The 14192-nt window shown below is 37.1% G+C and overlaps 1 protein-coding gene across 1 annotated transcript in view; it reads left to right on the forward strand.

Annotated features, from left to right (window-relative positions):
• The window catches only part of ugcg (UDP-glucose ceramide glucosyltransferase), a 52965-nt gene extending 39037 nt beyond the window's left edge, over positions 1 to 13928 (forward strand). The window contains exons 5-9 of the mRNA XM_059974841.1: positions 1065 to 1177; positions 5722 to 5900; positions 6863 to 6949; positions 9413 to 9602; positions 11268 to 13928. Of these exons, the coding sequence (XP_059830824.1) occupies positions 1065 to 1177; positions 5722 to 5900; positions 6863 to 6949; positions 9413 to 9602; positions 11268 to 11438 (740 nt within the window). The 3' untranslated portion in view covers positions 11439 to 13928. The remainder of the gene's footprint in view (positions 1 to 1064; positions 1178 to 5721; positions 5901 to 6862; positions 6950 to 9412; positions 9603 to 11267) is intronic.
• Positions 13929 to 14192: the final 264 nt, after the last annotated feature.

Here is a 14192-nt window from a genome sequence, read left to right on the forward strand (position 1 = left end):
TAAATTACACGGCACATGCTGGTGATAATAAATCTGATTCTGATTCGGCTCAGGCAGCATCTGTGGAAAGAAAACAGATACAGCGTGACCTGAAGTGTTAAGTGTTTCCATAGATGCTGCCTGACCTGAATTCCTCGAGTATTTTGTGTGTTGCTGTGGATTTCCAGTATCTGCAGTATCTTTTGTGTTTATGATTTGTTGCATTACCTGATGTTTTTCCTCAGCATTTTCTGTTTTCATGTTTTTTAAATGTTCACTTATAGATGTGATGGCAATCTGTATTGAAAATTGTAAACTTAATATCAAAATATAGTTGTTGCAAATTTGAAATAAGATCAAGTAGTATCTGTGACAACGAATAAATGTTGAAAACAGTGAAGGCAGAAGTATGGAGAAAACAAAGGTGATATTTGTAAAATGGAGCAAAGATGGTATGACAGATTGGTATTAATTTGAAGAGGATACTAAATGCCTTTTAATTGTGCTTATCTGACATGGAGATAACAGAAGTGAGAACTATCTGCTGGAGCTGAGGTACAGAATGTGTCATTGGCTAGAAATCTGAAATAAAGGTTAATGCAGGTCAAATAGCATCTTTGAAGAGGGAAGAACTGAGTTAGAACTGATCAAGGACTGAATATAATACGGTTCATTCATGCTAGAAATCTAAAACAATAAGAAAAATTGAGTTAATAGCCCAGGCCAACAATATATATGTTAAATATTGTTTGAAAGAAGTGCAAGAGATAAACCATATGGCAGGAAGTTCTTCAGTAAATGTGATCGCCTTTTAAGCTGGCTTCACTTGACTCCTATAGAAAAGAGTACAGTGACATTTTGAGCCGACACCCTTCACCAGGACTGGAGTGGGGGGAAAAGATGAGAAGTCATCTTTTTTTTTCTCTCCAGTCCTGATCCGAAGGGTTTCGGCCTGAAACATAGAATGTATTGTCTTCTACTGATGCTGCCTAGCCTTCTGAGTTCCTCTAGCATTTTGTGTGTGTTGCTTGGATTTCCAGCATCTGCAGATTTTCTTTTGTTTCACTTGACTCCCTTATCTTCAGTGAAGCCAGATACACTGACAGACATGACCAATATGATGACTGAGAAAGTGGGCCTCGTCCATGGATTACCATATGTTGCGGATCGACAGGGATTTGCTGCTACTCTAGAACAGGTAAGATCAAAGTTATTTGGATGCTGCAGTACTGTGTACCTAGTTAATTTAGAAATAAAGAAGTAATTATTAAAAATATACATTGCTTTCTTAAGTGTTTTGAATGTATTGGTGAAGACTCATTAATAGTTCCTTAAATGCAGAGCTTTAAATAATTCAGCTGAGCAGTCAGATGCATTTTATAGAAGATGCCCTTGTACTTTTCAAAATTACTACCATAATAAATTGAAACTTGTTTTCTGCTGAACCACCAAAGTTTTAAATGCTCAGCATGGTAATCCCTATTATTTGCCATAATGCTTCTGCAATTGTAAACTGGCTTAGTTATTCCTAACCTAATTTGTGTGGTATCTTTATCCTCAGCAAAGCTTGTGCTCTTTACAATTGCCACGAGTTTCTCCTTGGTAGGGACCAATTTGTACTTCAGTGAACGCTGTCTTAAAATCTGTAGTCTATTTACAGCATCTGTCCATTTCTACTTGTGTTACTCATGTTGAATTCCTGGATTTCATTGCTTCAAGTGTGATAGAATCGGAGGGACAAGAGGGTGAGGTGTTGCATTGCTTGTCAGAGAAAATATTACAGTGGTGCTCTGGCAGGATAAATTAGAGGGCTCGTCTAGGGAGGCTATTCGGGTGGAATTGAGGAATGGGAAAGATGTAATAATACTTATAAGGGTGTATTATAGACCACCTAATGGGGAGCAAGAATTGGAGGAGCAAATTTTTAAGGGATAGCAGATGTTTGTAGTCAGCACAGGGTTGTGATTGTGTGAGATTTTAATTTTCCACACGTAGACTGGGAAACCCATATTGTAAAAGGGCTGGATGGTTTGGAGTTTGTAAAATGTGTGCAGGATAGTTTTTTTGCAGCAATACATAGAGGTACCAACTAAAGAAGGGGCAGTGTTGGATCTCCTGTTAGGGAATGAGATTGGTCAGGTGACAGAGGTGTGTGTTGGGGAGCACTTCGGGTCCAGTGATCACAATGCCATTAGTTTCAATATAATTATGGAGAAGGATGGGGCTGGACCCAGGGTTGAGATTTTTGATTGGAGAAAGGCTAACTTTGAGGAGATGCAAAAGGATTTAAAAGGAGTGGATTGGGACAACTTGTTTTATGGGAAGGATGCAATGGAGAAATGGAGGGTCATTTAAAGGTGAAATTTTGAGGGTACAGAATCTTTATGTTCCTGTTAGGTTGAAAGGAAAGGTTAAAAGTTTGAGAGGTCCATGGTTTTCAAGGGATATTGGAAACTTGGTTTGGAAAAAGAGAGAGATCTACAATAAATATAGGCAGCATGGAGTAAATGAGGTCCTCGAAGAATACAAAGAATGTAAGAAGAATCTTAAGAAAGAAATTAGAAAAGCTAAAAGAAAATGAGTTTGCTATGGCAAGTAAGGTGAAAATAAATCCAAAGGGTTTCTACAGTTATATTAATAGCAAAAGGATAGTGAGGGATAAAATTGGTCCTTTAGAGAATCAGTGGACAGCTATGTGTGGAGCCAAAAATGATGGGGGAGATTTTGAACAATTTCTTTTCTTCGGTATTCACTAAGGAGAAGAATATTGAATTACTTAAGGTAAGGGAAACAGAAAGAATATAAAAGTGGATAAGTCTCCTCGTCCTGACAGGATATTCCCTAGGACCTTGAGGGAGGTTAGTGTAGAAGTATCAGGGGCTCTGACAGAAATATTTCAAATGTCATTAGCAATGGGGATGGTGCCAGAGGATTGTTCCATGTATTGCTCATGTTCCATTGTTTAAAAAGGGTTCTAAGAGTAAACCTAGCAATTATAGGCCTATAAGTTTGATGACAGTGGTGGGTAAATTAATGGAAAGTATTCTTAGAGATGGTATATATAATTATCTGGATGGACAGGGTCTGATTAGGAACAGTCAACATGGATTTGTGCGTGGAAGGTCATGTTTGACAAATCTTATTGAGTTTTTTGTCTATATGGACTTCAGTAAGGCCTTTGACAAGGTTCCAAATGGAAGGTTAGTTTGGAAGGTTCAACCGTTGGGTATTAATATTGAAGTAGTAAAATGGATTCAACAGTGGCTGGATGGGAGATGCCAGAGAGTAGTGGTGGGTAACTGTCAGGTTGGAGGCTGGCGACTAGTGGTGTGCCTCAGGGATCTGTACTGGGTCCAATGTTGTTTGTCATATATGTTAATGATCTGGATGATGGTGTGGTAAATTGGATTAGTAAGTATGCAAATGATACTAAGATAGGTGGCGTTGTGGATAATGAAGTAGGTTTTCAAAGCTTGCAGAAAGATTTAGGCCAGTTAGAAGAGTGGGCTGAAAGTTGGCAGATAAAGCTTAATGCTGATAAGTGTGAGGTGCTACATTTTGGTAGGACTAATCAAAATTGGACATACATGGTAAATGGTAGGGCATTGAAGAATGCAGTAGAACAGAGTGATCTAGGAATAATGGTGCATCTTTCCCTGAATGTGGATTCTCATGTGGATAGGGTGGTGAAAAAAGCTTTTGGTATGTTGTCCTTTATAAATCAGAGCATTGAGTATAGGAGTTGGGATGTAATGTTGAAATTGTGCAAAGCATTGGTAAGGCCAAATTTGGAGTATTGTGTACAGTTCTGGTCACTGAATTATAGGAAAGATGTCAACAAAATAGAGTACAGAGAAGATTTACTGGAATGTTACCTGGGTCTCAGCACCTAAGTTACAGAGAAAGGTTGAACAAGTTAGGTTTTTATTCTTTGGAGCGTAGAAGGTTGAGGAGGGACCTGATAGAGGTATTTAAAATTATGAAGGGGATAGATAGAGTTGATGTGGAGAGGCTTTTTCCATTGAGAGTAGGGGAGATTCAAACAAGAGGACATGAGTTGAGAGGGGGCAAAACTTTAGGGGTAACACAAGGGGGGAACTTCTTTACTCAGTGGTAGCTGTGTGGAACAAGCTTCCAGTAGAAATGGTTGAGACAGGTTCGATATTGTCATTTAAAGTAAAATTGGATAGGTATATGGACAGGAAAAGAATGGGCTGAGTGCAGGTAGATGGGACTAGGTGAGAGTAAGCGTTTGGCACGGAGTAGAAGGGCCAAGATGTCCTGTTTCCGTGCTGTAGTTGCTATATGAATGTTAATTAATTTTGTCATCTTCTCCCAAAATTCAGTCACTACCTAGAATTATTCTGGTGTGCAAAGATCATTGTATTTTTCACTGCTAGTTCTTAGAGTATTCTCTTTCTCTTCCTTCCAAACGTGTGCCAGGAGTATATAAAGTTTCTTTTGACTAATATTGGTTGATTCATTCAATTACATCAAGTTTCCTTCTATTTCCCTTTCTTCAACCAGGAAGTGCCCTAAACCTAAGTCTGTCTCTAGTTTCTCCAATCTTCTATAATTTTTTTTTTCTGTCCTTGGCTCAATAATAATTTAATTGAAGTCTGTTGAGTTTTTTTTTAATACTCTTTAAAATTCTGTCATGTGTTGAGTTAGTCCATAGAATCAAATATCTAGTAGTTTTACTAAGTAATCTATTAAAAACCTAGCTGACTCCTTAATGCATATTTTTACACATTGTGCTAAATGTAATGGTCTTTTACATGTATTCATTTGAATAAATCCAAGGCTGTCAATTTTTTTTTTAAGTTTAGTGTTTTCAGTTTAAATCAGTAATAACATGAACCTTAATGAAAATGATCAATTTGTCAAGGTATGTTGTAGAGTTCTTACAAAGGAGTACCATCTTTTGTAAGCATATCTCGGTAGGATTATTAAACTAGCTGGGTGCAAATTGTCAGTGAGAAATTCTAATTGGAAATTCTAATCTATTCTATTTAATACAATATTGAATGTATTTTATGAATCTAAATTATTGAAATGTACTTGACAAAGTAATTTGCCTTCTGTTTTACCTATTTAAATTTGAATAGAATGAGATATTGACTTTGTCAGCACTGATGAGGAGAAGGAAAATTACCTCAAACCTCCACTGCCTTGCAGCTATACCCACTCATGAGGAAGGTTTGGGGAGTAATTCTGAGGGAAAAGTCCGGAGCTGTATTCCCTAAAGCAGTTGTACATTGAGTTCAACACAGACTCCTGTAATACTGCTGGTGCCAAACTGTATCAGTCTCTGCCGTTCCTTTGGATTCATCAGCTGCGTGGGCAACAGCCTGCTCTCCATATCATACTGGCTTGAGTACAGATAGGATCCATTGTAGACCCCGACCAACGGAGGGCTTCGCAGCGGTAATACAGTAAGGAACAGGTTGACATTCCTTTTGGATTGTTACCTTGTCGCCGGTATTGATTTCCTGCTATGATCTTATTACCTACTTACAACAAGTTGAAGGAACCCAGTGTCATTTTCATCCCTGTATGATAAGCTTGAGTTAATGCAAATATTCCCTGGGGTATTAGTTGACAACATGTGATTATTTAACTGGTTCTTCTTGGCATCTGTATGATATTTTGTTTCTTAGCATGCTTAAAATGTAACCCAATTCTGGATTGTGAATATGTAGTGGAATATTTATGACCTTCTGTGATCTCAATGTGTTGTAGGTGTATTTTGGCACATCACACCCAAGAACATATCTATCAGCGAATGTAACTGGCTTCAAATGTGTAACAGGAATGTCTTGTTTAATGAGAAAAGATGTATTGGATCAAGCTGGAGGACTTGTTGCTTTTGCTCAATATATTGCTGAGGATTATTTTATGTCCAAGGCAATAGCAGACAGGTTAGTATTTGGAAATCCATAAGTAGAAAATTATTTTAAGTCTTGAGGGAAACTAATTTTGTTATTCTTTGAGTATATTCTGTGCTGAATTTGTTGGTACCATTGGCATCGAGATATCAACTATTGGAATATTGCTTTTCTCCAACTGATGCATCTAATTTCATCCAAGTCTGAGTTCTTATTCAGAGGGAGAGAACGACCTTTTGTTGTCTTAATGTACTTCTAGTCATTGTTTGGATTTGCCATAGCATAGTATTAGTTTCACTGTTTTGGTTTTGAGGTAATGCTTAGCCTTCATTTTAGAAAGAAAATAAATTCCAGGAAAACCTGAAAAATTGTTATCCACCTAATTTGAGTGCACATTAATTTATGTGTTTAGCTTTGGCGGGAAAGGGTTACACTTTCAGTGCCCTTTGTATTCCATTCTTACAGAAAGATTTCCACACTTCTCCTGGCTTAATGTCTCTCTCAATGACCTAGTTCTAAATGGAAGGATTTGTTTTTGTCTTGGACTTTCCCTTCAGAAGTTAATGCTTCCAGCCACACTTGTCAATATATTTCAAAATCAGCCTGCTCCTTAATTTACTAAGTAGCAGGAAGTACAGGTCTACTCTTCCTCAAAATCATTGTATCCATAGAAATAATTTGATAAATCAAAGCCATTATCTACTTTTGAAGAGCATATTACAAATCCAGGTTTATTCAGGTTCTGATTTATTTAGATGAACAATGTAGAAATCATCTGAAATCCCAGAAGAGATTGTGCCCTTTCTGTATTTTTGTTGACTTTGGAATTGTTTGCAGAAGCTAGTGGGTCATCTCATGGACATAGAATGTGTTTTAATTGCTGCATCTGCTATAAAGGCAACAGCTGAGCAGGATCCAGTATTATGTTCAGAAGTACCTTGTGATATATGATGTGGATGTGGTTTGAACTTGATTTATATTGATTTTATTTTTAGGGGGTGGAAATTTGCTATGGCAAGTCAAGTAGCAATGCAGAATTCTGGCAGCTATTCTATTTCTCTCTTCCAGTCAAGAATGATCAGGTAAGTTTCAATAACTTTGGAACCCCCATCAAATAATTTAGACCTTTTCATTCTGCACCACTCCGACCTTTTTGCAGTAGTCTCCCTGTGTATAGCTCCATAAGCATATTAAAATGTCCTAATTACTCAGCAAAAGTATAATTGCACCAAATTTAAGAGCTCAAGGAAACATAAAGGAATAGTTAACATCTTGGTCATAGCAAATGTTACAGTTCTTGAGGGGAAAATTTGTGTTAAGGAACTCAAAGGCATGGCCACCAGTGGTGAAATCAGGGACTGGGGATGAATAGGAGGAGGAGCTGGAAGAAGTGATCAAAGTAAGCAAACTGAGAAGGGGTTTGAACAGGAAGATGATAACTTCATTTTAGAAGTATGGAGGTACTAGGCTCCAGTATGCAGCAGGCATGGGGCTGAGCGTTTACCAGTAGACAACAGTTTAATGTAAGCTAGTTTACAATGAAGGAAGATTGAAGGCTGGCCAGGAAGCACTGGATTAAACCAGATGAGGGTTACAGCAGAAAATAGTCCATGGCAAAAGTGGATAATGTTTCTCAGTCTGATCATTGGACTAAGTGGAAAGGCAATCGCATCAATGTTCACAGTATTTAACCAAGGTAAATTACAGCTCCTCCAAATCTGAAGATCGGAAATGCAGTTTGATGATACAGATGTGGCAAAGACATTAAGAAAGGCAGCTATCAGAGTGTTCTTGGCTGCTTGTAGGTAAAGGTACTTGGTACCTTTTAAGAGGAATTCTAATGAGCTTAAGGGTACGTGTTGGAGATGTAATTTGTCTGTTTGGGGTTCTTGCAAAATGGAACTCAATCAGTGATTTAAATAGAATTCAAGATAAGTGTACACCTGATGCAAGAACTTTTGAGAGCATAGACAGAAATGAGCAGAAACTTGCTGAGGACTGATTTAAAAGTGCATTTTGTTTATGAAGAAAAGGATAAAGGTACAGAATATGTGAATTATAAATACTAGAGATTCTGCAGATACTGGAAAGCTTGAGGAACACAAAGAATTCTGGAGGAACTTAACCAGTCAGGTGGCATCTATGGAGAGGAATAAACAGTCGCCATTTTGAGCAGAGACTACTGAATCTGAATGATCTGTTTCAAATGGTAGTCACTAATTAAGAAAGGTGAAGTGTTTAGTTATGTAGTGGGAGTGGGATCAATGTCGCACCAGGAGGATCTTGTGTATAAGGTGAACTTAAAATATTGGAATGGAGAGGTAAAAGTTTCAGCTGAATGAATCTGGAGTTAACAAAGGCACAGATGTAAGAATAACTGAGTCAGGGATAGGAGAAACTATATTCTGGAGACTGAGGGAGGGGTCATTGTGATGAAGGTTGCTATTACCTTTAGTAGGCTTATTTTCAGAGACTTAGCTAGATAACAGTTATTCAATCCTACGTCCATTCCTTTCAAGCCTGGTGAGCATGAAAACTTATTTAGACATATGCTGAAAATATTCAGCAGGCCTGCCAGTATCTGTGAAGAGAGAAAAACAGTTGCATTCACACGGCTTATGAGTTGCTGAAAGAGAGAACAATTGGGAATTCTTGTGTAGAGATTGAATGTCACAAGTGTAGGTACTTGTGGCCTGAGAGAGCATTGTTAGTCACTGACTACCTAGAGGGAATACAGAATCATAGAAAACTATGGCATAGAAGCAGGCCTTTTGACCCATCTAGCCCATGCTGAACCATTTAAACAGCGTAGTCCCATTGACGTACACCTGGACCATTGAGCTCCATACCCCTCCCATCCACATACTTATCCAAACGTCTCGTAACTGTTGAAATCGAATTTGCTTTCACCACTTGTGTTGGCAGTTCATTCCACACTCTTGCTATCCTGAGTGAAGAGGTTTCTCCTCATGTTCCGTTTAAAACATTTTACCTTTCGTCTTTAGCCAAAACATTAGTTGTAGTTTCACCCAACCTCTGGAAAAAGCCTGCTTGCATTTACCCTGTCTATACCTATCATTATATTTTATACCTCTATCAGATCTCCCATCAATCTTCTATGTTCAGGAAGAAGTCCTAACCTATCCAATCTTTCCTTATAACTCAGATCCTCCAGTCCCAGCAACATCCTTGTTAATTTTCTCTGAACTTTTCAATCTTATGTACATAATTCCTGTAGGTAGGTGACCAAAACTGCACACAATACTCCAAATTAGGCTTCACCAATGTCTTCTACAACTTCAATATAACATCCCAGCTCCTGCAGTCATTACTTTGATCTATGAAGGCCAATATGTCAAAAGTTTTCTTTATGACCCTTTCTCCCTAATTCACCACTTTCAATAATTATGGACCTGTATTCCGAGATTCCTTTGTTCTGCCACACTCTTTGGTGCTGTACCGCGGACTGTGTAAGACCTACCCTGGTTTCTCCTCCCAATGTTGAAAGTATTCTAAAATCTTGCTGTTTTTCTCCCGTCTACAAGGTGGTCAAAGTTGCGTATTAACATGCTGCCTGCTACAATTATTTGCGAACCGATCTCTGAGTGTTTTGTTGCAAGTTTGATAATTGGATGGGCAGCTCACCATGTTTTCAAATGGGACATTATGGTATTTTTTATGTGTCACTGCTTGGCATGGTTCATATCTGATTACATCCAGCTCAGAGGAATTCAGGTATGTATGATCATAAATTAATTGCGTGGCAAGTCTGTCTATTTTTCTTTAATTTATAATGGAAAGTTGGTGTCCCTGTTTTGTAAGGTGATCAGTTTGCATGCCTTTGCCAGTGTTACTTTGGAAATGTAGAAAAAGTAATCTCAAGAAGCTCAGTTCTTTTTGATTCTTTCATCACTGGCAGAATGGAGACCAGAGCCCTTCTTGTGAATTGTTTCTAACCCATGTCCCCACACACCATAATAACATAGTTTTCAGTATTAGTGCATATTTTCTGCAAATGTTTTGCAAAATTGTAAATGCTTGATTAGACTTCAGGTGGCAATTCTAACTGTCTAACTCAAAGATAGGATTTTGGTGCCCTTGGACTAATGGATGTTAGGGCAAACATCTGGGGTAAAGCTCCTGCAGTGCCTGAGGATTCAAATAGCTAATTATTCACAATTCAGAATGACGTATCTGGAAAATCCACAGGGTTGAGCTTGGAGTGGCAAACTGGTCTATCCAGACAAGGATTCAGTAGTAGGAAGAATACCATGGAATACAAAGAAGTATCCCCCTACATTTTTTGTGAATACTTAACGTAAGCCAGAGCTGGGTGGGAGTCATAACTGTATTTACAAAATGCTAGCAGTCATAGTACTGATTGATTTTGGAACACTGGTGACTATTCAGCCTTTTGAATTTTGAATTTTATTGACACTCTGCAATGTTTATTTCATCAAGCAATTGAATTTTTGTTACTGGAGGTGATTGGGGGAAAGTGCATCTTTTGTTTTGAAGATCAATTCAACTGTAATGATCTTAGGATTTTACTTGATGCATTTAGCGGTGAAGCTCTGTAATTCTATTTCGATCGGTTTGAATTGTGCTGTTCTTAAATCATATCAGATTTATAAGCATTAAACTAGTTAGTTTAAAAAAAAGTTATAGTGCAACAATGTGCAGTCTCTGTAAGCCCTACAACCACTACATTGGTTACATACTCTGTAACCACTATATTGGCTGTAGTGGTTTTGGGACATTCAGAGAAAATGCAAAGCACTATTTCCACACCCTCACTTTCTCTTCCATCCTTCTCACTTCACGTGCACTCAACAAAATGCTGATTAAGACATAAGCTGCTTAAATAGCGCACACAAAATGCTGGAGAAATGCAGCAGATCAGGCAGCATCAGGAGGGAAATGAACAGTGAACATTTTGAACCAAGCCTGACCTACTGAGTTACTTCAGCATTTTGTGAATGTTGCTCAGGATTTGCAACATTCGTAGAATAGAATCTCTTGCCTCTGTTCAGCTGCTGTTAATAACTCCATGTAACTAATTTTTAAAGAAGTATTTGAATGCTTCAAACCTAATAAAGTTCTTTGCAAGAAGGAAATAGGCCAGTCAGATAATTCACATTAAATTCTTACAGCAATGAAATCTGATTTTTGCCTGGAAACTGAGATATATAAAGTTTAAAATGCAGTTCCTTGACATTTCAGTTGATGAAATCTGGCCAATATTTTAGATATTTAAAATTGAATTATGAGAATTCTTTTCAAATTAGGCATTAGCAATTTATATAACATTGTTGGTGATATTTGTAATATTTTAAATGCAAGAGTGCAAATTAGTATTAACAATCTGCTTTTTCTTCTCCATCCCTATCTACAAACCAGGGTGGACCTTTGTGTTTCTCAAAACTTGATTATGCAGTTGCCTGGTTTATTAGAGAATCCATGACAATATATATATTTCTGTCTGCCCTTTGGGACCCCACCATAAGCTGGCGGACAGGTCGTTACAAACTGCGCTGTGGTGGCACAGCTGAAGAAATTATCGATGTATGAACAGCACGTCCGAACTGTATAAATGAAGAAAAGTATTATGATTGTACAAAGACTTTTAAATAGTTCCACCTTCACTAGTTTTTACATGTGTCCTAGTATTCTATGTTAATTTATTTGCCTGGTACTTGCAGCTGAAATTAAAACAAATAATTGCAAGAACTTTAAGGCCAAAAATGCATGTTTGTCTATTGTCTGTGCAAAATAGTAGGTTAGAAAATTTTTCAAACATGTTTAAACTTTTTTAACCAAAAAAATGCATGCAGTACTCTTTCTCCAAATGTTATTGGTCATCAAGCAAAGCTTCACGTAGGAATAAAAAAAATCCCCGTGGTTATATGCTCCTTTGATATAAACTGCATAACTATCTAATGAAAGATTATATAAAATTAAAATTCCATTGGGGTGAGTGACAAACAGGCATTTTTTGGCCTTGTATAGCAAAGACCAAAAATTGGGCATAAGTTTATTTTATCTGCAATCTTCTGGAACAACTTTAGTGGTAATCACTGCATGTGCATTAGCTTTTAGTTTGCGCCTATTCAGCAACTAAGTAGCCTTTTTCAAAGAATCAAAGCAACTAAGTTGCATAATAATTCTCCAGGAAGTGAATGATATATTTCAAGACAGAATGGGATTGGATATCTTCAATTTACAACTTCGCCCTTGAAATAACATTGTGAAATTCAATAATTTGTAAATATTAAGGTGTCCTTTTTACATTACCGAATAATGTTTAATAGGTGGGAGGGATTGTGAGGGTTATAATTAAGACTATAGCACCTAATTCATAAGTTGTCAAACCGGGTCTACTAATGTTTTCATTATTGTCATCTCAATCTAGACTACATTAATGAAGACTCATTAATATGCCACAAATCCTAAATTTTTTTTTGGTAAAAACATACTGGTACATGCTGTCGAATTTCTTCCCCAGACTACATGTTATTTGTATTCAAAAGTATCAAATCTGTTGAGCTCATTGTTATAAACAATTGTAGCGGTGAACTAGATTTGTTTAGAAGCATTATTAGGTTCGGAGTGTGTGGAGTGGTGGGGGTTGAAAATGCTGATGTATACTTGGATAAATAGGGGCAAGTCTGAGGAATATTTATGCTCTGAACCTTGTTGGAGGAGAGATGGGTGAGTTAGACATTTAGAAATGACAATGTATATGTCGTAAATACAACTTCAAATTGTTTGCATTCAGAGCAATACCTAGAATCTAGAATTTTTTTTAAAATAGTCAGTTTACTCATAATTCACTGCTGGACGGTTAAACTCATTGTGTGAGCAATAATGATTTTTTTTTTCAAGCAGCATTATAGTGAATGGTGCACTTTAAGCTTGGACAATCTGGTTCGACTGGGGCCAGACAAATTTTACCTTGTATTGTTACCACTGATGCCTCCTTTGCCTCATTTTTATTCTGAACATTACCCTTATGATGTCATTTTAATGGTTTGAAGGGTCACTCACTATATCATTGCACATCTCCAGTATAATGTTTTGTACATATGATCCCACCCCACCCATCCATTGGCATGAATCAGGGGAATCCTGAGGATGTTCTTTTATCTAAACTGTCTAGTTGTGATCCACCAGTTCAATGATTTAAAGTCATTTGAGCTTTGCTGTTTACTGTTGACTGTTTATTGTGTGGAATTTTTTCTCAGAGCTTAATTTTTGTTAGCCTGGCCAGTGCTGAAACGAGAATTTTACTTGCAACCCTAATGCTAGTTTTTTTCCATGACATTTCAGCTGTGAATTTCAAAACAAATTACAGTAAAAGTGGTAGAAATTGAAACACTTCTGCAACTAAGAAGCACTGCATGGCATCTCTGAAACTGGCTTAACTAAAACTGAAGTGTGTCTGATGCACAATCTTATGATTTTCATGTTTTTTTATTGAGCTGTTTGTACATTTTTAAGCCATTGCAAGAACAAAGCATATAAGGAGCGATGTCAACACCAACTGTGGTTTATTTCAACTTTGTAAATTTACAGTAGTATATCGTGAGTTGTTGACACAATCCTGTGCTAAAAGGGTCCCAGTAATTGTGCCTCTCTATGGGCTTTTTGGGTGTTATTATATGAGCTTTGTATGACCCTGGAATATTATGTGGTGATGATAGTCATGTAGAGTGTATCAGCTTTGTCCCTGTTGGTTTAAATCTAAGATTGCTATTGTGTGACACTGACATTGCCATGTATATAAGCAGACACACAAAATAAATGTGCTTTATTTAATTGTCAGCTTTGTATTGTGTTCCAGACTCTGCCATTAAGCGCTTAAACAGTGGGGAAAAAAAATTGCTTCCGAAGACTATATATTCTGAGATAAGAATTGTACATTCAACTTTTTACTGAATAAAATGGATTTGAATGTAGTTGTAATGTGAATAGTTTTTGTATGAATTGTCACTACTTTATGAAGTGGTATGAGATTATAATGTATAGTGTTTTAACTGTTATTAAAAAAAATCAAATGGTGACGATGTTTTGTGCCTTTTTGTTGGGATGACATCTCTAAAATTCAAATGAGTAAAATCTAGGCATTCTTGCTAAATATTTAAACACATTCTTAGCATAAGCAATATAAAAACAGTGGAAATGGGAAGAAGAACAGAGTGGCAGGCTCTTGTGCTTTGGAGAAATCAAGTACAGATTGCATGCTCACTTTGTGGAGAACTCATGTTTTTGGATAAAGCAAAGTTCCTGTTGCTTTACTTCTCCATCCCACTCCAATTTTGACCT

The sequence above is a fragment of the Hypanus sabinus genome, chromosome 7 (assembly GCF_030144855.1).
Source record: "Hypanus sabinus isolate sHypSab1 chromosome 7, sHypSab1.hap1, whole genome shotgun sequence".
NCBI classification, from domain to species: domain Eukaryota; kingdom Metazoa; phylum Chordata; class Chondrichthyes; order Myliobatiformes; family Dasyatidae; genus Hypanus; species Hypanus sabinus.